At 49.6% G+C, this 21,254-nt stretch overlaps 3 protein-coding genes across 3 annotated transcripts; 1 reads left to right on the top strand and 2 right to left on the bottom strand.

The window, feature by feature from the left end:
* Positions 1 to 1,698: 1,698 nt before the first annotated feature.
* LOC101774706 (probable protein kinase At2g41970) lies at positions 1,699 to 3,839 on the bottom strand. The gene is made up of 5 exons (XM_022823128.1): positions 3,383 to 3,839; positions 2,835 to 3,218; positions 2,341 to 2,747; positions 2,153 to 2,239; positions 1,699 to 2,031 (listed from the first exon to the last, which is right to left on the bottom strand). Exons 1-5 carry the CDS (start codon positions 3,465 to 3,467, stop codon positions 1,912 to 1,914), a joined length of 1,083 nt encoding a protein of 360 aa, XP_022678863.1. The 5' UTR covers positions 3,468 to 3,839; the 3' UTR covers positions 1,699 to 1,911.
* A 1,297-nt stretch (positions 3,840 to 5,136) lies between these two features.
* On the bottom strand, positions 5,137 to 9,019 carry LOC101774298 (protein NRT1/ PTR FAMILY 8.3). The gene is made up of 5 exons (XM_004981899.4): positions 8,728 to 9,019; positions 7,829 to 7,934; positions 7,519 to 7,736; positions 6,612 to 7,168; positions 5,137 to 6,381 (listed from the first exon to the last, which is right to left on the bottom strand). Exons 1-5 carry the CDS (start codon positions 8,788 to 8,790, stop codon positions 5,559 to 5,561), a joined length of 1,767 nt encoding a protein of 588 aa, XP_004981956.1. The 5' UTR covers positions 8,791 to 9,019; the 3' UTR covers positions 5,137 to 5,558.
* Positions 9,020 to 13,850: 4,831 nt separating this feature from the next.
* Positions 13,851 to 20,989, top strand: LOC101773899 (glutamate decarboxylase 1). The gene is made up of 7 exons (XM_004981898.3): positions 13,851 to 14,061; positions 14,175 to 14,379; positions 18,379 to 18,579; positions 19,030 to 19,244; positions 19,699 to 19,952; positions 20,050 to 20,102; positions 20,214 to 20,989. Exons 1-7 carry the CDS (start codon positions 13,976 to 13,978, stop codon positions 20,679 to 20,681), a joined length of 1,482 nt encoding a protein of 493 aa, XP_004981955.1. The 5' UTR covers positions 13,851 to 13,975; the 3' UTR covers positions 20,682 to 20,989.
* The last annotated feature ends 265 nt before the right edge of the window (positions 20,990 to 21,254 follow it).

Here is a 21,254-nt window from a genome sequence, read left to right as displayed (position 1 = left end):
AGAGAGAGGCAGCAGCGGACCCTAGCCTTTCGAGCACCGTGTCGAGCTACCGCAGGCCTCGGCCAGCACGCGGGATGGCCTCCGCACCTCTCAGCCGCTGCGCCTCGAGCTACACTGTGCTGCCCCGAGGTGTAGGATCCGGGCTGCGCTACCCGGCAGCCGCTCCTTGGGGCCACACTACTCAGGTCGCGAACATGCCCCTTCGTTGGGCCAGGCCCGCCCGCGGAGGCTAGCCGCGCCACCTGATCAGCGTGGCGGGCGGGGCGCTGCTCATCGATTTGGCCTCCTCGCCGCCTCCCCCCCTCCTTCTCGAGGCCCCGGCGCACGCGGCAAAACTCCGCCGGCCTTGCTACGGGGAGGGCGGGCGAGCGCCACCGCGAGAGCAAGCTTCGCGGATCCAGCCACGGGGACGGGCGGATGAGCGCCGCCGCGCAGGCGAGCTCGCGCATCTCCGGCCGCCGTTGGAGCAACATGGACGCGGCTGCGATTTGTACAGAGGCTGGTGGAGGAGAAGTGGCCGACTTCGGTCCGGGGGTGGAGGAGAGCAGGGAAGCAGCGGCGCTGCTGCCGCGAGAGGAGAGGAGCGGCGCGGGGTGAGGAGGAAGAAGAGGTGAGGGAAAAGGAGGAGATAAGTTTGCAGATCAGCCCTTGAAAAAAGATTCCACTTGCGGATTAGTCCTTTGGTGAAATATAGGTATTCAGTTTTACGTATACTGTTGGAGAAGGCAACGTTGGAGTATCAATTTTACGTATACTCTTTCTCTCTCCTATGCTAAAAGTGTTTTTAGGTATCAATTTTACCGAAGCTGTCGGAGGAACGTTTCTTTCTTCGGGGGCCGCGGCTGGCTCCGTGACTTTCCTTCTCGGGGGATGGGGGCATGGGGCTTTCCACTTGAGGACACGGGCATGTGACGGGCACGTGGGCGCACGTGCGCCCCATCCGGCTACGCTCCGAGCCTCCGAGCTCGGGGAAGAAGAGGGGAAACCGAGGCAGCCCGGCCCAGCACGGCGGCCAGCGCCTTCTAGCGAGTTCTCCCGTAATTTGTGGGGGGACATTCTGTAGATCTGCAGGAATTTTTAACTGGTTCCCCCCGCGCAGGCGCACGCCGGCCAGCGTGTCGACGGCAACTCTGGATCTATCAGGATAGAGCAGAGGAGGATGGCGGCAGCGGCGCCATGCCAATGCCGTACGCCCATGCTGAGATGCTCGTGTCCGGATCCCGTTTGCGATGGGCGCGGCCATGAGCCCATGACATGATCTCGCTGACGTTCTTTCGCGTGCATTAGCAAAGCAGCTCGCTTTGTCTGTCGCCGGCCGACCTGACTGCGGCAACAGAAGACGGGCGGGCGTGGCAGATGAGCTGACAACTGAGCAGAGGGAAACGGACAAAGGTTCAGGTGGAAGGAGAGCCGGCGACTGGGCCTGATTCAAGCGTGACTTGTGTAAGGTTTAGTTGGGCTCATGGGCCTCGAATCTTGTTCGTTCTGCCAAATGTTTTTTGTTCCAGATTTGTAGTAGAGCCCCGGCAGGCCGGCACATAAGATTGTAATTTCGTTCTGAGTTTCCAAGAATTTTTAGCTTTTCGTGTTGCCAGGTTTGGACTTGGATTTTCAACTCTGCAATTGGAGGTAGAATTTCTGAGCCGCGATCATCGAAATAGGTGACGTGTTGGAGCCACCTATGAATACTGCCCTGTTTTAAGTGCGAATTCGCGATAGATTATTTCCAGATTTTACAAGTAAAATGGTTCGTTTACACTCTCTTAGATTGGCCAAGCAGGCCGTTCTTGTGACAACAATTTGACTACAGCGCCGTAAACGTGAAGTACAAAAAGTTCAAAAAACCGCTCGATTGCAGTTTGGCACAGGATGACTGGCAGGAACATGCACATGCCGCACTGTCTATCTAGGCTACGGGTGATCTCCTCCAGGCCGAGCAGTCACGAGGGGCTGCAGGGCCTTGACGACGATGGTCATGTTGGGCCTGAAGTCGGCCTCGTACTGGACGCACAGCGCCGCCACCGCCGCGAGCTGCGCAGAGGAGCAACTCAAACGGATCAACAGGACGATCATCATGAAGAGTGCAAGCAGATGCGAGCCAGGCGATGCTAGCGCAGGGAAAGATGCCGTGTTCAACGGCGGCGTTGCGTACCTTTGCCACGGCCTTCGGCGGGTAGTCGTCCTTCAGCTTGGGGTCCACACACTGCTTCACTTTGTCCTCGCTCAATCTTGGAGTGGCCTGGAACAGAATTTTCAGGCAACTTGTTTTAACTGACCCGAGAGACGAACGGCACCGTGCGTGTACTCTGAAACAGATGCTGGATGGAAAATGGAGTCTACCCAGGTGACCAAGCTCTGCTGCCCCTTGGGCATGGTGTGATCCACGGGCTTCCTCCCGGTCAGGAGCTCAAGGAGCACGACGCCGAAGCTGTACACGTCGCTCTTCTGTGTCAGCTGGCCCGTCATCGCATACTCGGGCGCGTGGTATCCGAACGTGCCGAGCACCTTGGTGGAGTGCAGGCGCGCGGCGGAGTCGGGGGACTGGTTGGTGAGGTTGAAGTCCCCGATCTTGGCGTCGTGGCCGTCGAAGACCAGCACGTTGCTGGAGCGCACGTCGCGGTGCACGATCGACGGCCGCGCCTTCTCGTGCAGGTACTCCAGCCCCCGCGCCGCCCCGTACGCGATCCTGGCGCGCTGGCTCCACGTCAGCACCGGCCCCGGCTCCGCCCCCTGCACCCCCTTCTTCCCTGCGAAGCAATGCAATCGATATCTCAGTGCCGTAATGGTGTGTGGTTTCTAACGTGCGTTCCCGTGCCATTCACGGCCGTCCATACCGTGGAGTATGTCGTAGAGGGAGCCCATGGTGGCGAACTGGTAGAGCACGATCCGGTTGTTGAGCTCGAGGCAGTAGCCCAGCAGCTGGGTGAAGTGCTCGCACTTGAGCCGGGACACCACGGACAGCTGCTCGCAGAACTCGGCCTCCGACTGCCCGGAGGAGCCGCCGTTGTCGAACATCTTGACGGCCACCGCCTCCCCGGTGCCGAGCTTGGCGCGGTACACGCGGCCGTAGGAGCCTTCCCCGACCAGCGCCCTGTCCCCGAAGTTGCCCGTCAGGCGGTTCAGCTCCGACAGCGGGAACGCCGGCACGTCGATGGGCAGCACCTTGGCCGCCGACGCCGCGCCGGGCCTCGGCATGCTCGGCCCTCTCGGATGGGCTGCTGCGCGTTACGCATGGGCATGGCAACAAGGAGCGAATGCGCACGGTGAGATTGCTGTCACATCTCATTATCCGTGGATGATGATGTTGATCGATCAAGCAGCAGGGTGCCATGAAGCCACTAGAGCAAAAGGAAATGAAACAAAGCGAAGGAGAGGAAGGAACCTGGTGCTCGCGGCGGCGTGTAGGCCGGGTTGCCGGCCGGCGGGACGGCCAGGGGCTCCTCCTCCGCGCCGCTGCAACACCACATCCTCAAATCTTGGCGTGCCGGCCTGAAACTTCAATCCGAGAAGCGGCAGCAACCACGGTGGATCAGCAGCAAATCACCAAGTTGCTCGCGAGCCAAGCTAGCACAAGATGTATATCACACACGCCTCAGGTTTGAAATAATCCTGGCTCTATATGGCGAAGGGAGACGCGGACGATCGAGGGGGAGATGGGTGGAGAGCGGTGACAATGGCAGGCAGCTGGCTGCCGTTGGACACCGAGTGGTTGGGCGAGGAAGAAGATGTGGCTCGAGAACTAGAAGAAGCGCGCGGCGGGTCGACGCGATTCCCGGCGGCCGGCGTGACAATTATTCGGCCGCTCCGCTACGTGCGGCCTGCGCGGCGGCGTTGATGTTGCTGGCATGTTGAACTCGAAAGTTCCTTGACCTCCTTTTTCTTTGCTTGAGCTGAACTTTCTTTATGGAAGACGCGGGTTAGCATGGTTTTTCTGTCGGGTACACGAGTCAACGTGACAGCGTCTACGTACGCACACCCTGTCCTGCAGGTTCGCCAGACGAGGGCCGAAAGGCGAACTCGGTTACCACTGCATTTGCTGGGGCTGAAAGAAGATTATTTACTTCACTAATCGACTGAAGTTAACAATAATATCCTTGGGATGGGAGATCATTTAGGGATTTAGGGGTGTGCTAACTTTTAAGTGCCCGTCACATCGGATATTTGATACTAATTAGAAGTATTAAACATAGTCTAATTACAAAACTAATTACACAGATGGAGTCTAATTTGTGAGACGAATCTATTAAGCCTAATTAGTCCATGATTTGATAATGTTGTGCTACAGTAACGATTTGCTAACGATGGATCAAATCATGAAGTAATTAGGCTTAATAGATTCGTCTCACGAATTAGACTCCATCTGTGTAATTAGTTTTGTAATTATCTCATGTTTAGTCTTCATTCGAACATTCGATGTGACCCTGCTAAAGTTTAGCCCCTCGTATCCAAACACCCACGAGTCGCTTTAGTGATTGGTTGGTTAGTATGCGTTCAGATCATCAGATGGTCATGGGACGACCCTAAGCTACGGGCCGGTGGTCGGACAAGAGAGATCGCCACACGTTCCCCGCCGCAGGTAGCTCTCCATGCCCATCGTGCTCCCATGCTCCCTTCACGTCGTCAGACTCAAACAGGCAAAAAAAAAAGGCTAGTCAATCATCAGCCAACCACAGGATCAGGATTACAGGTTTGTCCGCACGGCAGTCCCGTCTACCGGTTCGTGGAAGAAACAGACGGACCCCGCGTCGGTCAAAGCTGACATCTAGAAATAACAGGCTCTGAAATTTACGCGGCAACACAAACAACAGACAGCTCAGATGCTCAATCTGGGCGCGATCTGCTTGTTCTCAGTAGAGATAGGCGGGGCCGATTGGGGATGTGGGTCGCGGGCTCGCGGCTGACCGCGAGCTTGATGTTTGTTCAGGTCCGGGATCGTGCAGAGCTGCAGATGCCGGCAACAGCAGACAAAGGGTAGCACATAGCCACAAACAAGGTGTTGTTTGATGTGCTCAACTGATTCGGACATCAGCCTGCATGGTTGATCAGCTTCCAGCCTTCCAGCAATCAACCTTCCGGAATGAAACCAGGGAAAAAACACGGCAGGCAAATGTCTGGCTGCTAAAAGACACAAACAACTGGGCAAACACCGGCCAGCTACTCAGCTACGCCGATCAAGTTACAATTCACAGACCCTTCATGAACTCAGCACGTGCCATTACAGAATGTGGCCCTGCTTGTGTTCAGCCAGCACATTGATGCGTACAAAGAGTTAACACAATACCAGCAATTTAAATCCTTGCTGATATCAGAGTTGAGGCACATGAGATTGTCTACATTGAGCAACAACTTCATGCAAGTAATAATATATACAGAAAGGAAAAGTATGAATGCAGAATCAAGTATCCGACTACAATGAGAAACAGAAGCTTGCAAGTGGGAACAATTATAGATCCTTTGGCTAGAGTTAATGCTGTGGGAAACATATATGCAGATTTTTGAAGTGCACTGTCCACGATGACATGGACGCATGGCACCATCCAGCTCCTGACCTTCAGAACTCAAGCTGCTTTCTTGCTCTTGTACTTGCCAGCACAGCCGACATATATGACCAAGTTCAGAAAACTGAGACCAGCAAGGAGCCAGAAGAAGTAATCGAGGTGCCCTTTGTTCAAGTTATCTGGAATCCATCCAGGGTTACCTCCCCTTGTTGTGAAGTAGGCGACCATAGTCAAAATGAAAGTGCTGAGATAGTTCCCGAATGCTGTTGTGAGGAGCTGAAGTGCACTGCAGAGGCTTCTCATGGCGTCTGGTGACTGATCATAGAAGAACTCGAGCGCCCCGATGAACGTGAACACCTCTGATAGACCAACCAAGAAGTACTGCGGGATTTGCCAGAATATGCTCAGTGGGACTGGGACGTTCTGATCCACCAAGCCATGGTCCCTGGCGATCGCCAGCCGCTTGATCTCGAGGACTGCAGCTACTGCCATAGTTATAATGGAGATTACCAGGCCAATGCCCATCCTCTGCAGCTCCGTAAAGCCCCTCTCATTGCCTGTGAATCTCCTAGCTAGTGGGACCAGAATGTAATCGTAGATCGGGACACATACAATGACACTTAGCGTGTCAAAAGTGGATAGAGATGCTGGAGGAACCTTGAATGAACCCAAAGATGGGTCAAGCACCATCCCTTGTTCCACAAACATTGTGGACATCTGAGCATAAACAGCGGAAAATACTATCGTTGTTGCCCAGATGGGGAACATCCTTAACAGTATCTTCAGTTCTTCCACCTGGGTGACAGTGCATATCCGCCATGGATTAGTCAAGTCAGCTGTTTTCACATCAACATCAGTAATTGTAGCAGCCTTGTCCAAACATCTGAAACAAATTTAAGTTGGAATATGTTACTTGGCAAATCAACAAAGCAAAAGGTTTACAGAGCTTATAAGTTGCAGTTGAGCCAAACTAAAACCTGACCACAAAACAACGGACTGATTTAGCAACTAATAAAAACCTATAGCAATAGTATTTAACAATTAAAAACGTTTTGGATAGTGGTGTGATGCTAGGTTATATGCTTTAGAACTGCATCACATAAAGAGACATACCTGAGTTCATCGGTGTGCTCCAATTGTCGGCTCCCTTCAATTGCTGACACCCCATCAGGTAGCTCATACAAGAGGGAGCTGTCCTCTGGGACATGTACATTCCACTTGCGCAAAGAGGCAACAACCACCTGGCATACTCGTGTAATAGGACTACCTCCTGGTTTCTGGAACCTATAAATTGAAGTGCCAGAGAAAAAGCTTATGATTGCCAACCCCATGAATACTGTCGGAATGCCGAAGCCCAGCCCCCATCCTACGTTGTCTTGGACCCAAACCAGAAAGCTGCTTGATATGAGAGCACCAATGTTTATTGAAAAATAGAACCAATTAAAGAAAGACCCCTTCTGGATTCGTTCAGCTGGATCTGTATCATCAAATTGATCCGCTCCAAAGGACGAGACACATGGCTTAATTCCACCAGTACCCAGGGCAATCAGATAAAGACCAAGAAAAAAGACAGTATACTGCAAAGGGCTTGCTGGTGGGCAAATGGATCCTTCACAGGATGGAGGCATGAGCATAGGAACCGATGCTGAAAGAGTCAGGATTCCCATTCCCTACAATTAAAAGATGATGTCAAGTTAAAACATAACAAACTAAAAGGGTTATACAAGGATCAGTTGAATTTAACACTTCGTTTATGGTCTAACATATTAAGCAAGAGCTAGTAGCCATTACGCAGAAATTTGAGGGCTTATTCATTAGTTAAAAAAATAACGCATTACTCGCATGTACCTTTCCAACATCCATGTTAAGAGTTGACAAATTACATCATTAGGCATTTTTTCTTTTCTTTTCGTGTGTGGGTTCAGGGCAGTGCCATGGGTCATCCGTGTGCCTTGGAGGGGTGTTTATCTGAGCATCAACATAGAATGTACCATGGCACTTCAGAGCAAAGATGACTTACAATGAAGTATATTGTGGAGAATGTTGCAATTGTCCAATACCTCCCCCAGTATGCATCAGCCAGGATTGCTCCAATAAGGGGAGTCAGATAACACGTCCCCTGCCATGTAGTCACATTGCTAGCAGCAGAGGCATTGCCATCATGTAGCTTTTTTGTCAAGTAAGTAACAAGGTTTGTAGAGATGCCATAATAGGCCAGCCGTTCACAGCATTCATTACCTAAGTTGACAGCGATAGTTAATAACAAGTTATAAGGGAACTAAACAGAAAAATGCACTTGCACACTTAGTGAGCTTACTCCAAATAATTACCTAATATGAATGGACATGCCTTCCATCTACCAGTTCTTTCCTTCACAACAGGATTTCCTTTAAAGTCGACAGACCCATCTCCGGTGTATATCAGTTGGTTTGGTTCCTGAAACCAAGATCATGTTATTGTGCCATGTATAATTTTTGTCAAATGGTACGAGTACTAACTGGCAAGAGGGAACTTTGACTACAAATGCAAGTGGTCAATTCATCATACGATGTTGCAAAGACTTCACTCGAAAGAACAATAAGAAGTCAATGGGTTTGGTTTCTGACTACACTTCTCTACTTGACTAAATTTAAGCCAATATGACTTTTTCACATTTATTAAGTAAGACTGAATCCAGAGTGTTGTTCAGATTTTACTTTCAACAGCATTGATATGCTGGCACTATGGGGTCATAGCTCCATCAGCTAAAGAAAAGCGACAGTGATACCCTGGAACAGGAAGCTTTTTAACCCGCCCATGAGTTCAAAGAGCCAATAAGACAAATTGTTTAGGCTAAGATATTTATACCAACTTACCAAGCAAATTAAGTGAAGGGAAAAAAAAGGAGATTTAGAAGCTTATAATTAACACTACAATTGCAATTCCATAATTTTACCCATGACTCCTCGCCAGTAAATACTGAAAGCTCAACGCAGTGGTGGGCAGTGGCGGTATGCAAGGCTATTCTTAAGAATTGTGTACTAAATCGATCAGGAAGTTCCACTCAAGTTACTCCAAATTCGGTGCGCCACCGCCAAGGTATGAACCTTTTTCCCTAAAATAGACTAAAATCTCACCAAAATATCCTACAGATCGAGAGCCGCAACTCATCACTAAACACAAGTACACAAAGCATCCAAGTAAGGGAAGCCCAGCCGGACGGAGAACCGAAGCGGCCGAGTCAACTCACCTCCGGAGCGAGGAGCCCCTGCTCCAGCGCGGCGGCCTCCTCCCCGCACTCCGCGCCGGCCATGGACCGCTCCCGGCGAAGACGCGCTAGGGACAGCGAACCCTAAGAGGCGAGAGCACGCACGCCGGATCGAGCCCAGGGCAGTCGAATCCGCCGCCTGATCGGAGCAAGGACGGCAGTTTATTCTATCCGTTTTTTGCGAGGAAGGAAGCAACAACGGCTGGTCCAAGGTGGAATCGCGGGAGTGGGTATTAATGGGAAGCCGTGGTCGCTTGTAGATCTGGGGTACGTTTCAGGGCGGAACGAGTGAAGGATACGGCACCGGCGCTGCTGCTGCTGTTCCGGTGCTCCGTCGATTTGCGGTTGCGGCTCGGAATCTTTGGCTGGGGACGGCGGAAATAGGGCCCGGGCTGCCGAGCCCATGTAGCCCCTTTAGTATTTAGTATTTAGGGCCGTTTGGTTATTTTACTTATTTATTACACCCGTCACATCGAATATTTAGATACTAATTACGAGTATTAAATGTAGATTATTTATAAAACCCATTACATAAGTGTTGGCTAAACGGCGAGATGAATCTATTAAGCCTAATTAGTCCATGATTTGACAATATATTGCTACAGTAACCATTTGCTAATGATGAATTAATTAAGCTTAATAGATTCATCTCGCCGTTTAGCCTCCATCTGTGTAATGAGTTTTGTAAATAGTCTACGTTTAATAATTCTAATTAGTATCTAAACATTCGATATGACATGTGCTAAAAATAAGCAAAGGGAACCAAACACCCCCTTAGTTAAAAAACTATGATCTTAATTAAAGAAAAAGAGATTTAGGAGGTGTGAATCAGCAGTTCAGCTCGAGACGCGGTCTCGTTCTGGATCCACCCTAACTGGGGTTGGTGCCGGAGTTGGAGTTGGGGTGCGGGTAGCGGGCACAGCGGGGTGGTTGTGGACTTGGACTTGGAGCGTGGGGAAGGCCGGCGAGGGCGCGAGGGGATGAGTTCGGCTAAATTTTTGTATTTTGTTTTTTACTATAAAAGAATTTGGAGTTTACACTTTTTTCCGAAGTGGAGTTTACGTAGACTAGTAAAAATTGGAGCCACGTACGATCGTCTAAATTTCGGATTCAGACATCTTGGCTAATCGTAATTGTGAGTCACTTTTTACTCAGGCTCTTTGCTTGCTGGGCTTTGTTAGGAGGTCAGCGTCAAGATCTTCTTAGTCTCCGCTTACAATTGTATACTTTTTTGCTCATTCTGCGCTAAGCTAGATGTGACAGCTTTTGTATTTGGCCGATGCGTTCCTTGTATTTTTTGTCAAATGTCATCATCGTTCAGCTCGGGAAGCCCTAAAAAAATCCTGTAATGCCTAATCCACTTTTTTTTATAAAAAGAGCGGCCAATCCACTTGAGTGAGGCGCACAAAGAGACGCAAAAGCAGGATAAAGCAACGAGCCGTGGCCCATCCCGGCACGGCACGGCTGATCCTTTCCTTCAGACTTCAGACAAGACAACTCGAGCCGTTGTTCGCACTCCTCCAGTGGATCCGCGGCGCTGAGCTCCGGCTCCGCGAAAATATCGTAGGAATCGGCGCCACCCCATCGCGGCCATCGACATCGGATCAGCCTCACTCGTGTGCAGTGGCACTCTGCAGTCTGCCCTGCTGCCCATCATCATCGATCTCTCTTGAGTCTTTCTTTTTGTTGAGAGAGAGAGAGGGAGAGGAAAAAAAGATGTGGTTGGAATGAAACTGGGCTGGCATAGTTCGTGAAACCGGCGCGGGCTCTTCTTGGGTGTGGAAGCCCGTGCATTAGAAAAGGCCCTGAACGCCGCCCTAGGTCTGTCTTTTTAACGGGCTATTATCCAAACGGCCCATTAACATAATGTGGCCGAGGACTAAACTAACGGCACGGTTCTGTTTCCGATCGGACTTGCGTCTCGGGTAAGTGGTCTCGGGCTCTCGGCGCCACCTGCCCGGGCGCGTGGGCGGGGCGTGGGCGCGTGGCTACTCTGTCTAGCTCACCCCCTACGGAACGAAGTCGCGCGTTAGCTCTCGCAGCACTAGCGTAGAGAGGCTGAGATGCATACAACCGCGCTGCGCCGATAGAATGTGGCGAAACGGCGGAACCGCGGTGGGCGCGCGGCGAGCCGGCAGCAAGAGGCGCAGTCAACTTTGTGGGCACCAAGGGCAAGAGCCGGCGGCGACGAGGGGTGAACCGTGAACCGCGAGAGACGGGCAGGTGAGTACGGGGGAGGCGGCGCCCGCCGAACGGCACGAGCGAGCACCACCCGCCGTGGGAGGCATGTGCGTCCGTCGTCGAGGGCCCAACCGCTCACTCTAACTGCTCGATCGAGATGTTTTTGACTCCGGACGTTGGAGGCTGCCTGGACGACCATAGCAATTAGCACTTAGCAGCCGCCAATGAGGACGCTGTAATGCCGCGGAGAGCGAGAGGCTCGTTGGTCCTCGCACGCGGCCAGGTCACGCTCGTGCCGCCCGAGCGAGCGAGACGGAGGTGTTGCCGTCCGGTGACGGATCACGCACGGATCGCTCCGCGATAAGTTCCAGTGCGATAGAGAACCATGATGAGTGAGTGAGGCTTCAAGCGTTGGACTTTCTCTCCTGGATCTTTTTTGGCACCCGCAAATTTGATCCATGAAGCTGACCTTTGGCCTTGCCAGATATTGTGCCGTGCCATTGTCTAAAAACAAATATTGCGCCGTGCATCCCCGTCGGCTGGATGGTTTGCTGTTGCTGATATGAATGTCCTAAATCAGCACGGTCACCACGGCGATCAGCTGGCCCCCACATTGTTAAGACTTCTATGTTCCCAGGATTCTGACCGGAAATTCCTGTTCCAGATTGACTAGCGTGTAAATCAAAGTTATTGCATACACTACGCCACAATCCATTTTTGCTAGCGGGCAAAACCGGTTTGTGCCACCAGCAACTCACTGTCAGCATAAATAGTCTCTGTACTGGTGGGTGGCGGGTGGCGGATGTCCACCCGCCAATACAGTTACAATTTGTGCTGGCGGGTGGTTAGGTAGGCCGCCAGCACAGATATTTTTGGATTAAAAAAAAGCAGCACCGCAACTGCGCCCACCGCTCGTCGTCAAAGCCCACCGCCAGCACCCGCGGCCACCGCTGACGCCGCCCAGCTGTGCCCGCTCCTAGAGACTGTTGCCCGTCGCCGCCGTCCACCTAGAGACCCCGAAGCCGCGCAAGCAGCCCGCCACGGCTCCTGGAGCCGCCCGTCACCCCACTGGAAGCCGCCCGCTGCCCTACCGGCCGTCGCCGCTCCTGGAGCTGCCCACCGGCCGCCGACACACCTAGAGCCACCTGCCGAGTGCCGGCACCTCTCCCGCGCGGCCGCCCGCCGAAGCGGCCCCCTGCCAAAGCCGATCGCCTCGCTCCTGGAGATGAAATAAAGATAAGGATAGGTAGCTCTCCTTGTTCCCTGGAAATAGATAAGATGTAGAGGGCTCTGTGATAACGGACTACCTAAGCGTCCGAGCTATCTGTGCTAGTGGACACTAGCCCGGCGGTCTCGGGCCCATTTGTGTTGTTGGGTACTAATTCCACCCGCCAGCACAAATTGTTACGGACTGACTTTGGATGATTGGATGACCATTGTGGCACGTACTTGCGTGCACATTGCATGGTAATCTGCTGGTACGTATGGAATCCTCTTTTCCGTCACTCAGACTCGATGATTTTTGAGCCAAAAGTAACTACCTCCTTGCAATCAGGGGCGGTAGAAGAAGAAAGAAGAAACTTCGATGGTTCATGGGTTCGTTGCTTGATTGCCGGCAGGATAGGTTGCCTATTACACAGTCCACATGTTCGACGATGCGCTATTCATCACAGATCAAGGAGGAGAACGATTACTCGCTGTCACGTTGATCATGACAGATTCCCGCGGATATTTTAAGTATTTATAGCTGGAGGAAGCGTCCCACTAAATTAGGATAAAATTAGGACAATGACGTTAAATACTCCTAGTAGAGTTGGGGGTGTTCGGATACTAGGTGTTAAACTTTAGCAATGTCACATCGAATGTTCGGATGCTAATTAGGAGGATTAAATATGAGCTAATTATAAAACTAATTGCGGAACCTTGTGCTAATTCGCGAGATGAATGTATTAAGCCTAATCAATCCGTCATTAGCAAATGGTTACTGTAGCACCACATTGTCAAATCATGGATTAATTAGACTTAATAGATTCTTCTCGCGAATTAGACTCCACTATTGTTTGTTTAAGAAAAAAATGCGTACTTGCGCATCGTTTCCTGACTCTACCCAAATTCAAAATTAGTGTTGCCTGTCTTCCGTTCCAAGCTCATGAGATTCAAGTTTGACCCAATGCTAGCTCCGATCCAAAACGTAGGTCCTTTGTTTAAGCAAGCATTAGCTGTTAGTTTCATTTTGTAATGACCACTGGAGCAGACATATTCCATGCAATGGTGAACACCAGCGTGTAATGACGATTGGCTCATGCGGAGAATGATCTCCCAACAACCACTCCAATTTCCCATCGTGCCACACGCACACCACATACGTAGAAATGAACAGAGCTTTCAAAATTTCAATCTGCCGATGGAATAGACGAGAGGTGCCAAACGCATGCAGGGTTTTATTACAAAAAGTAACCGTTTCCATATCAAACCATGAGGCGGGAGTCGTAAAACGTGTTGAAACTCGAAAGAAAACACAGTAGAATCGATTGCTCGGCCCACACCGCACATCACATCACGCTTCCCCCAGCATCAAGGAAACCAAACATCCAGTAACCGTTTATTACGAGTATCATTAATCACTAATAATTTATAAAGGAAAGCGACAAAATTTCAATTTTCATCAAAAGGGGAAAAAGAAAAGAGGAAGAGATCAAGGAACGTGGAAGGAGAGCGTGAACGACCAATGAAACACTTGTTCTAATGCAAAGGCACACAGCAGGTGGTAGTGGTACGCACAACGCACCTGCCCCAGCTAAACACGGACCCAACCCAGAGCTCGCTCTTTCCACTTCACCCACGCCGCGGCGTCTTTTTTTTTTTGGGTTAAAAAAAAGAGCGCGTTCACGACCTCGCGTTCCATTATATTTATTGTCCAGAAAGCCAACAGCTACGACCGCGTCAGTTCTTCGCTCACCCCCTCCCTCAAGCCAGCGGCAGCAAAAGCCCGGAGAAGTAGAGAGAACCCTTCTTCCTCCCCGCTGGCGAGAGATCGACGAGCGAGACGATGGTGCTGTCACACGGCGTTGGTGGCTCCGATGAGTCCGTGCACTCGACGTTCGCCTCCCGCTACGTCCGCGCCTCCCTCCCCAGGCACGTCGATGGCCTCGGCCGTTTCCTACTGCTGGCACCTCGACGCCATCTCCCGCTCTCGGCTTTCCGTCGATCGATAGCATCATTGGGGTGGTGCCTGGCGGCGTATGCAGGTTCCGGATGCCGGAGCAGTCGATCCCGAAGGAGGCGGCGTACCAGATCATCAACGACGAGCTGATGCTGGACGGGAACCCGCGGCTGAACCTGGCGTCCTTCGTCACCACGTGGATGGAGCCCGAGTGCGACAAGCTCATCCAGGCCTCCGTCAACAAGAACTACGTCGACATGGACGAGTACCCCGTCACCACCGAGCTCCAGGTACGCTCGCACCCAACGCCCCCGCTCCCTACTCCGTCGATCGACCGCTCATATATATCAAGCCGAGATCGGCACTTTGGTATAGAACGCTGGCATCGTTTTCTCGCCTGATCCCTGGATGCCCGAGTCCCAATTCGTTCTTCGCTTTCCCTTTGCCTGCTTGGGACGGCGGCGAGCCCCCAGTTTTTGATTGGTCATTACGGTGGAAATAGAACAGTAGGACCCCTTGTTTTTCATTGGCCCACTTGGCCTCTGATCTGGCCTTGACTATTTCTAATTATTTTTTGGAGAACAATCTGGTCTTGGGTTCAGAAAACTAATGATAAAGGGTCGAGTATCCAAGCACCAAGCCTCCCATCACATGCGTGTTGAACCCTTTGCGTCTGATCTCTCCCTGCTGGCCTGCTCCTCGCCCAAACACGGGGGGCTCAATCAAGTTTGTTGCTCCGCTAGTCCATTTCCCCCTTTCACTGTGTTCAGAAAAGAAGGCGCCGGAGATAGGCACCACCACTGGGATGAGCCTCCTCTGCAGTACTGCAGCACTGACCCATTTCTCTCAATTTATGCTCACTTTGAAGCTTCGCAAGAACAAGTGTAACGGGGAGGGCAAGCCGGTCCGTGGAAACTTGCAGAGCGGGTCAGGCACCATGAGCGCTAGCAGTAGCAGCGACGCGACGCGGCCGAAAATGAAAGCCACAGCCACGAGAAACCAAAGAAGAATCCTGCTCGCCTGGTCCATTTTCCCCCTGGATTTGGGTAAAATTCCAGGCAAAGTACGGGCTCAGATTCGTGTTTTTATCTCGCGCACGCGCAGCCTGAGCCTGGCAAAGTTCGACGTACTACTGCGTTTGTATTTGCACAAGTGGCACGTGGTCAGAGTGCGTGGTCGGTCTGATCTCTCTCCTCGAGATGGGGAGCCTGCTCCTTGTCTTTGCCTGCGGTATTCTTGGCCCGCGTATGGACTCCTTTTTTGGTGTGTGCCTGCCTGTCCGAAATCATGAACGTGTGCAGCCATTGTCTGCCTGCCAGCAGTGATTTCAGATCAGCGCACTGACCGGCTTGCTGCCATGCCAATTGGCCGGTCGCCATCGAGAACGGCCTGCCGCTCGCCGACTCCTGGAGCCGAGCCAACTTGCTCGGAGCACCACGCCGCCAATAATGCCGCGGCAGCCGGTGGCGGTGCCACCATCCTTTCGGGTCGGCAGGACGAATCCGGATTGTGGTTTTGGTTCGCGTTGTACTTTTGTGATATCAGGCCACCGAGCTCAATCGGTGATAGAGAGTAGGTCGGCATGCTTTCCTAAAGTGTTCGACTGACTGAGGAGGTGTTTGTTTCTTTAGCACCTCCTAAAATTCCTGTCACATCGAATGTTTAGATACTAATTAGAAATATTAAATATAGACTAATTAAGCCTAATTAGTCCATGATTTGATAATATGATGCTACAGTAAACATGTGCTAATGATGGATTAATTAGATTTAATAGATTTGTCTCGTGAATTAGTCTCCATCTGTGTAATTAATTTTATAATTAGCTCATATTTAATCCTCCTAATTAACATCCGAATATTCGATATGACATGAATTTTAGGAGGTCCTAAAGAACCAAACACCCCCTGAAGCAAAATTAGTTTAGCCTGTTCGCTTCAGCTTATCAGCTGGCTTATCAGCCACCGAACAGTGTTTTTCTCTCATAATAAATCAGCCATTTCAGATTTTTAGCCGACTTATAAGTCCAGCCGAACAGGTTCGAATGATTCATCCGTAGCGCACATGCCATGGGAAAAGGTTATTGCCTCCTATCCATGTCAGGGGAAAATAGATGGGAAACATGGACGGCTCGACACTTCAGTGCTATATATGCGTGTTAAGAAAACTGTACTGCGCGTGGTATGTAGCCCTTCGAGTTACATGCAGCAATCTGGCCTTGGATTCAGAAAACTAGCCCTAAAAGAGAAGCCAAAACGACTGTGTAGCTAAGCAACACACCTGCGCGTTTTTGTCTTTGGATCTCCCCCTGCTCCTGGCCCCAAACGTTGAGTGCAATCCTCTTCCTCCACTGCTGTGAACGAAGCATAGAGCGACCCAGATCTGAACCGGGTGCTGCTCCCTTTCCTTCGACATTTTCCCACGAACCAGCCTCATCTCGCTTCGAAATTCCGCGAATCGCAGCCACGGGCGCAACCGGACGAACAAGCCGCCGTCCGTGCGATTGTGTGCGAATATGCAGGGTGGGAGACCTATCACCGGACGCGCGTCCGCGTGACAAAAAATAAAAGCCGTTTCCGTCGTGACAGCCACCGGGAAAATGTCATTTCAGGGGTGTTAATTCGCATAGACGAATCTATTAAGTCTAATTAGTTCATGATTTGACAATGTGGTGCTACAGTAACCATTTGTTAATGATGGATTAATTAGACTTAATAAATTTGACTCGCGAATTAGACTCCATCCGTGCAATTAGTTTTGTAATTAGCTTATGTTTAGTCCTTCTAATTAGCATCCGAACATCTGATGTACCACTGCTAGAGTTTAGCACATGGTATCCAAACACCCCCTTAATTCTCCCGGTTCAATTTTCTCTAGAAGATTCGGACAATATGTATGATTCATAGGACTAAAGTTTAGTCCTGTCACATCGAATATGTAGATACTAATTAGAAATATTAAATATATGTTAATTACAAAACTAATTGTATAAATGAAGGCTAATTCATAAGATGAATCTATTAAGCCTAAATAGTCTACGATTTGACTATGTGATGCTACAGTAAATATGTGTTAATTATGGATTGATTAGGCTTAATAGATTCGTCTCGCGAATTAGCCACAGCTTATGCAATTAGTTTTATAATTAGTTCACGTTTAGTCCTTCTAATCGGTATCAAACATCCGATATGACCTGAACTAAAAATTAGTTAATGGATAAAAAAAAACCCAAGTTAGGAGAGACAAGAGGCCTAGTTGTGCTTTTGGCTCAAGCCGTGTCCTTTTGTGATATCAGGATACTTGCCTAGACCTGCCGTTTGGGTTAGGGCACGACGCTTTCCGAAAGTGGAGACTAACCTGAAAAAGCAAAGGAAAGCAGTGATGACTCGTCGCGTGCGCGCATGAATGATAGAGAGACACACCTGCATCAACCCACCGGCGATTCCTTTGAGCACAAACCATAAACCCAATACTATCTTTTCCCCTAACTACTATTCGAATCATTTTCCACGTAAATGTTTTCTCAGGAATGATTTTAGCACCAGATTCCAAACTTTAACCATTGTGAAATCGGAGCATCCATCCAAGGATTTTTGGTGGAAATATTAAAGGGGCGTTTGGATATTAGATGCTAAACTTTAGCAGTGTCACATCGGAGGTTTGGATGCTTAGGAGGACTAAATATGAGCTAATCATAAAACTAATTGCAGAATCCTGTGCTAATTCGCGAGACGAATCTATTAAGCCTAATTAATTCATTATTAGCAAATGGTTACTGTAGCAACACATTGTCAAATCATGGACTAATTAGGCTTAATAGATTCGTCTCGCGAATTAGACTCCATCTGTGCAATTAGTTTTTTAATTATCCTATGTTTAATACTCCTAATTAGCATCTAAACATCTGATGTGACATGTGCTAAACTTTAGCACGAGGTATCCAAACGGGGCCTAAGTGCTATAATGACAATCTATCCTCTGCAGACTGATATTTGCATATTATTACAACTGCCTTTTAAGTTTCTTAAGATTGGTGAATTATGTGAACAAAATGTTTTTAAATATTCTCTTAAAACAAGGGACAGAAATGTTTGTGTGTCAAAAGTTCTTCCTATTCGAAATTAGAAAAATATATTCATTCCAAAAAAAATGTTTATCATAAAAGAGGCGCTACAGCACAAGTTCAGAATTACAGAATTACACGGTTCCCCATTTGAAATGCACATGGGAAAATGCAGCATGACCATCTGTTTGTATTTTAACTAACGAACTGAATGGTGATTCTCCAGAACCGGTGCGTGAACATGATCGCCCATCTGTTCAACGCCCCTCTCGGGGAGTCTGAAACTGCCGTCGGAGTCGGCACCGTCGGCTCATCTGAGGCCATCATGCTCGCCGGGCTGGCGTTCAAGAGGCGTTGGCAGAACAAGATGAAGGCAGCTGGCAAGCCCTGCGACAAGCCTAACATCGTGACCGGCGCCAATGTCCAAGTAATGTCCCGTTTGGATATTCCCTGCTAAAGTTTAGCACATGTCATATCGGATGTTAGATGCTAACTAGGAGTATTAAATATAGGCTAATTATAAAACTAATTGCATAGATGAAGTCTAATTCGTGAGACGAATCTATAAGCATAATTAGTCCATGATTTAACAATGTGGTGCTACAGTAACCATTTGCTAATGATGGATTAATTAGGCTTAATAGATTCGTCTCGCGAATTATCACAAGGTTCTGCAATTAGTTTTATAATTAGCTCATGTTTAGTTCTCCTAATTAGGATTCGAACATCCGATGTGACACTGCTAAAATTTAGCACCTAGTATCCAAACACCCACTAAGCAAAAATTGCACTGTCTAATTTTCCATAACCAGTAGCCCAGCAATCATGCGTGTGTACTAGTTTCTTTCCACTGATCCAAATGGACTGGGAAATGCAGGTTTGCTGGGAGAAGTTCGCGCGCTACTTCGAGGTGGAGCTGAAGGAGGTGAAGCTGAGCGACGGCTACTACGTCATGGACCCGCATAAGGCCGTGGAGATGGTGGACGAGAACACCATCTGTGTCGCCGCCATCCTCGGCTCCACGCTCAACGGCGAGTTCGAGGATGTGAAGCTGCTCAACGACCTGCTCACCAAGAAGAACGCCGAGACAGGGTAACTAACTATGAGAGCATGCATTCTGTCTCGCACTGCCTCTTTGATCCGTGCACGCGAGCTTAATATTTGAGCTCTTTTATGGTATACAATACTATTACTTAGTAGTATATGGTATACATAAGATTTAACTGTTCATTATTAAAGATAATTTAGTAATTACTACATTGTAAAAATTGTAAAAAGTGGTATTTCATTTTTTAAACTTTATGCTAGTGTTAAAAAAATTATGGTGATATTATTTGTGTTCTTTTATCCTGATATATTTATATTATCTATACTACTCATATATACTGCCCATATCACAGGTGAATCTTTTAAGCAACATATAATTAATATACTAATTAATATACTAGTCTTTTTGAATACTAACCAGTATTGTATACCGAACTCCGATATTTTAGTGTACGCTAGAGTGTAATCCTTGTGACACGAAGTTGAACTGAACTTGCAGGTGGGACACGCCCATCCACGTCGACGCGGCGAGCGGCGGGTTCATCGCGCCGTTCCTGTACCCGGAGCTGGAGTGGGACTTCCGGCTGCCGCTCGTGAAGAGCATCAACGTCAGTGGCCACAAGTACGGCCTCGTCTACGCCGGCATCGGGTGGTGCATCTGGAGGACCAAGGAGGACCTGCCGGAGGAGCTCATCTTCCACATCAACTACCTCGGCGCCGACCAGCCCACCTTCACCCTCAACTTCTCCAAAGGTCTCTTATTTTTTGCGCATTTCCTCGTGTCGTGTCCGATTTGATGCATACACCACAATCTTCTGGCTAACGTGCTCATGGTGCACCGCAATTTCAGGTTCCAGCCAAGTCATTGCACAGTACTACCAGCTGATCCGCCTTGGCTTTGAGGTAAATTACAACAGTGCATCGCTTAAACTTGTTGAGATCATTGATTTATACATGTGTAGCAACATATTCTGATTTTTTTAATAAAACAAAGAAAACGTGCTTCCAATGCAGGGTTACAAGAACATCATGGAGAACTGCCAGGAGAACGCGATGGTTCTGAAGCAGGGCCTGGAGAAGATGGGGAGGTTCAACATCGTGTCCAAGGACAACGGCGTGCCGTTGGTGGCCTTCTCCCTCAAGGACAGCAGCCGGCACAACGAGTTCGAGATCTCCGACTTCCTGCGCCGCTTCGGCTGGATCGTGCCGGCCTACACCATGCCCCCCGACGCGCAGCACGTGACGGTGCTCCGCGTCGTCATCCGCGAGGACTTCAGCCGCACCCTCGCCGAGCGCCTCGTGCTCGACATCGAGAAGGTGCTGCACGAGCTGGACACGCTGCCCGCCCGCGTCCCCAGCGGCGACCTCGCCGCGCTCGCCGCCGCCGAGGCGAGCCAGAGGGAGATGGACAAGCAACGCGAGGTGATCTCGCTCTGGAAGAGGGCCGTCCTGGCCAAGAAGAAGACCAACGGCGTCTGCTAAGCAACCGATGCATATATCATATATGGGGAATTACCCTTTTTTTTTCTTCTTTGATTTGAACTTATGGTGAGATATGTCCTGTTTATGAGGTCAGTAATTTGTCGAGGATATTTTAGAGGACGGATTGCTCCTGCTCGATATGATGCAGTGAGTGTATTATGTTACGTGTTGAGCACCGGCATGTTGGTTTGTGACATTTGTGCAACTTAAACTAGTATAAGATGGACCCAGCTAATGGTGCGTCCAGTATCTTATTTTCATTATGTAACCTGTTGATAGTGAAGTCCAAGTTATTGATTATCAGTGCATCTCCAACAGATTACCCTTGGCAAAAAGATTCCTCTTCATATTCAGTTGTTTATTCCAACAGACTATTCATTTCCTACACTCAAAATCCCAACAGCTAGGTTTCTCTAAAAATATACACTCTCCATCCACTTCAACAACTTCTCCATTTCGCACTACAACAACCTCTCCATTTTACACTCTCCATTCTGGTAAGTACTGCGTGTGGAACTCACACTTTGGCAAGGCAAATTGGTTTGCCAAGTTTGGCAAGCACCGCTGGAAAAC

The sequence above is a fragment of the Setaria italica genome, chromosome IX (assembly GCF_000263155.2).
Source record: "Setaria italica strain Yugu1 chromosome IX, Setaria_italica_v2.0, whole genome shotgun sequence".
Classification (NCBI taxonomy): Eukaryota; Viridiplantae; Streptophyta; class Magnoliopsida; order Poales; family Poaceae; genus Setaria; species Setaria italica.
Note: the sequence above shows the minus strand (reverse complement) of the source record. Positions and strands in the feature narration are given on the sequence as shown.

Coding starts and splice junctions, on each gene's coding strand:
- LOC101774706 (XM_022823128.1), bottom strand. CDS start 3,467: ATGTGGTGTTGCAGCGGCGCGGAGGAGGAGCCCCTGGCCGTCCCGCCG. Junction 2,240..2,340: donor AGCAGAGCTTGGTCACCTGG/GTAGACTCCATT, acceptor ATTCTGTTCCAG/GCCACTCCAAGATTGAGCGA. Junction 2,032..2,152: donor CGCCGAAGGCCGTGGCAAAG/GTACGCAACGCC, acceptor TCCTCTGCGCAG/CTCGCGGCGGTGGCGGCGCT.
- LOC101774298 (XM_004981899.4), bottom strand. CDS start 8,790: ATGGCCGGCGCGGAGTGCGGGGAGGAGGCCGCCGCGCTGGAGCAGGGG. Junction 7,935..8,727: donor AGGGGCTCCTCGCTCCGGAG/GTGAGTTGACTC, acceptor TCTTGGTTTCAG/GAACCAAACCAACTGATATA. Junction 6,382..6,611: donor GAGCACACCGATGAACTCAG/GTATGTCTCTTT, acceptor AATTTGTTTCAG/ATGTTTGGACAAGGCTGCTA.
- LOC101773899 (XM_004981898.3), top strand. CDS start 13,976: ATGGTGCTGTCACACGGCGTTGGTGGCTCCGATGAGTCCGTGCACTCG. Junction 18,580..19,029: donor TGACCGGCGCCAATGTCCAA/GTAATGTCCCGT, acceptor TGGGAAATGCAG/GTTTGCTGGGAGAAGTTCGC. Junction 19,953..20,049: donor CACCCTCAACTTCTCCAAAG/GTCTCTTATTTT, acceptor CCGCAATTTCAG/GTTCCAGCCAAGTCATTGCA.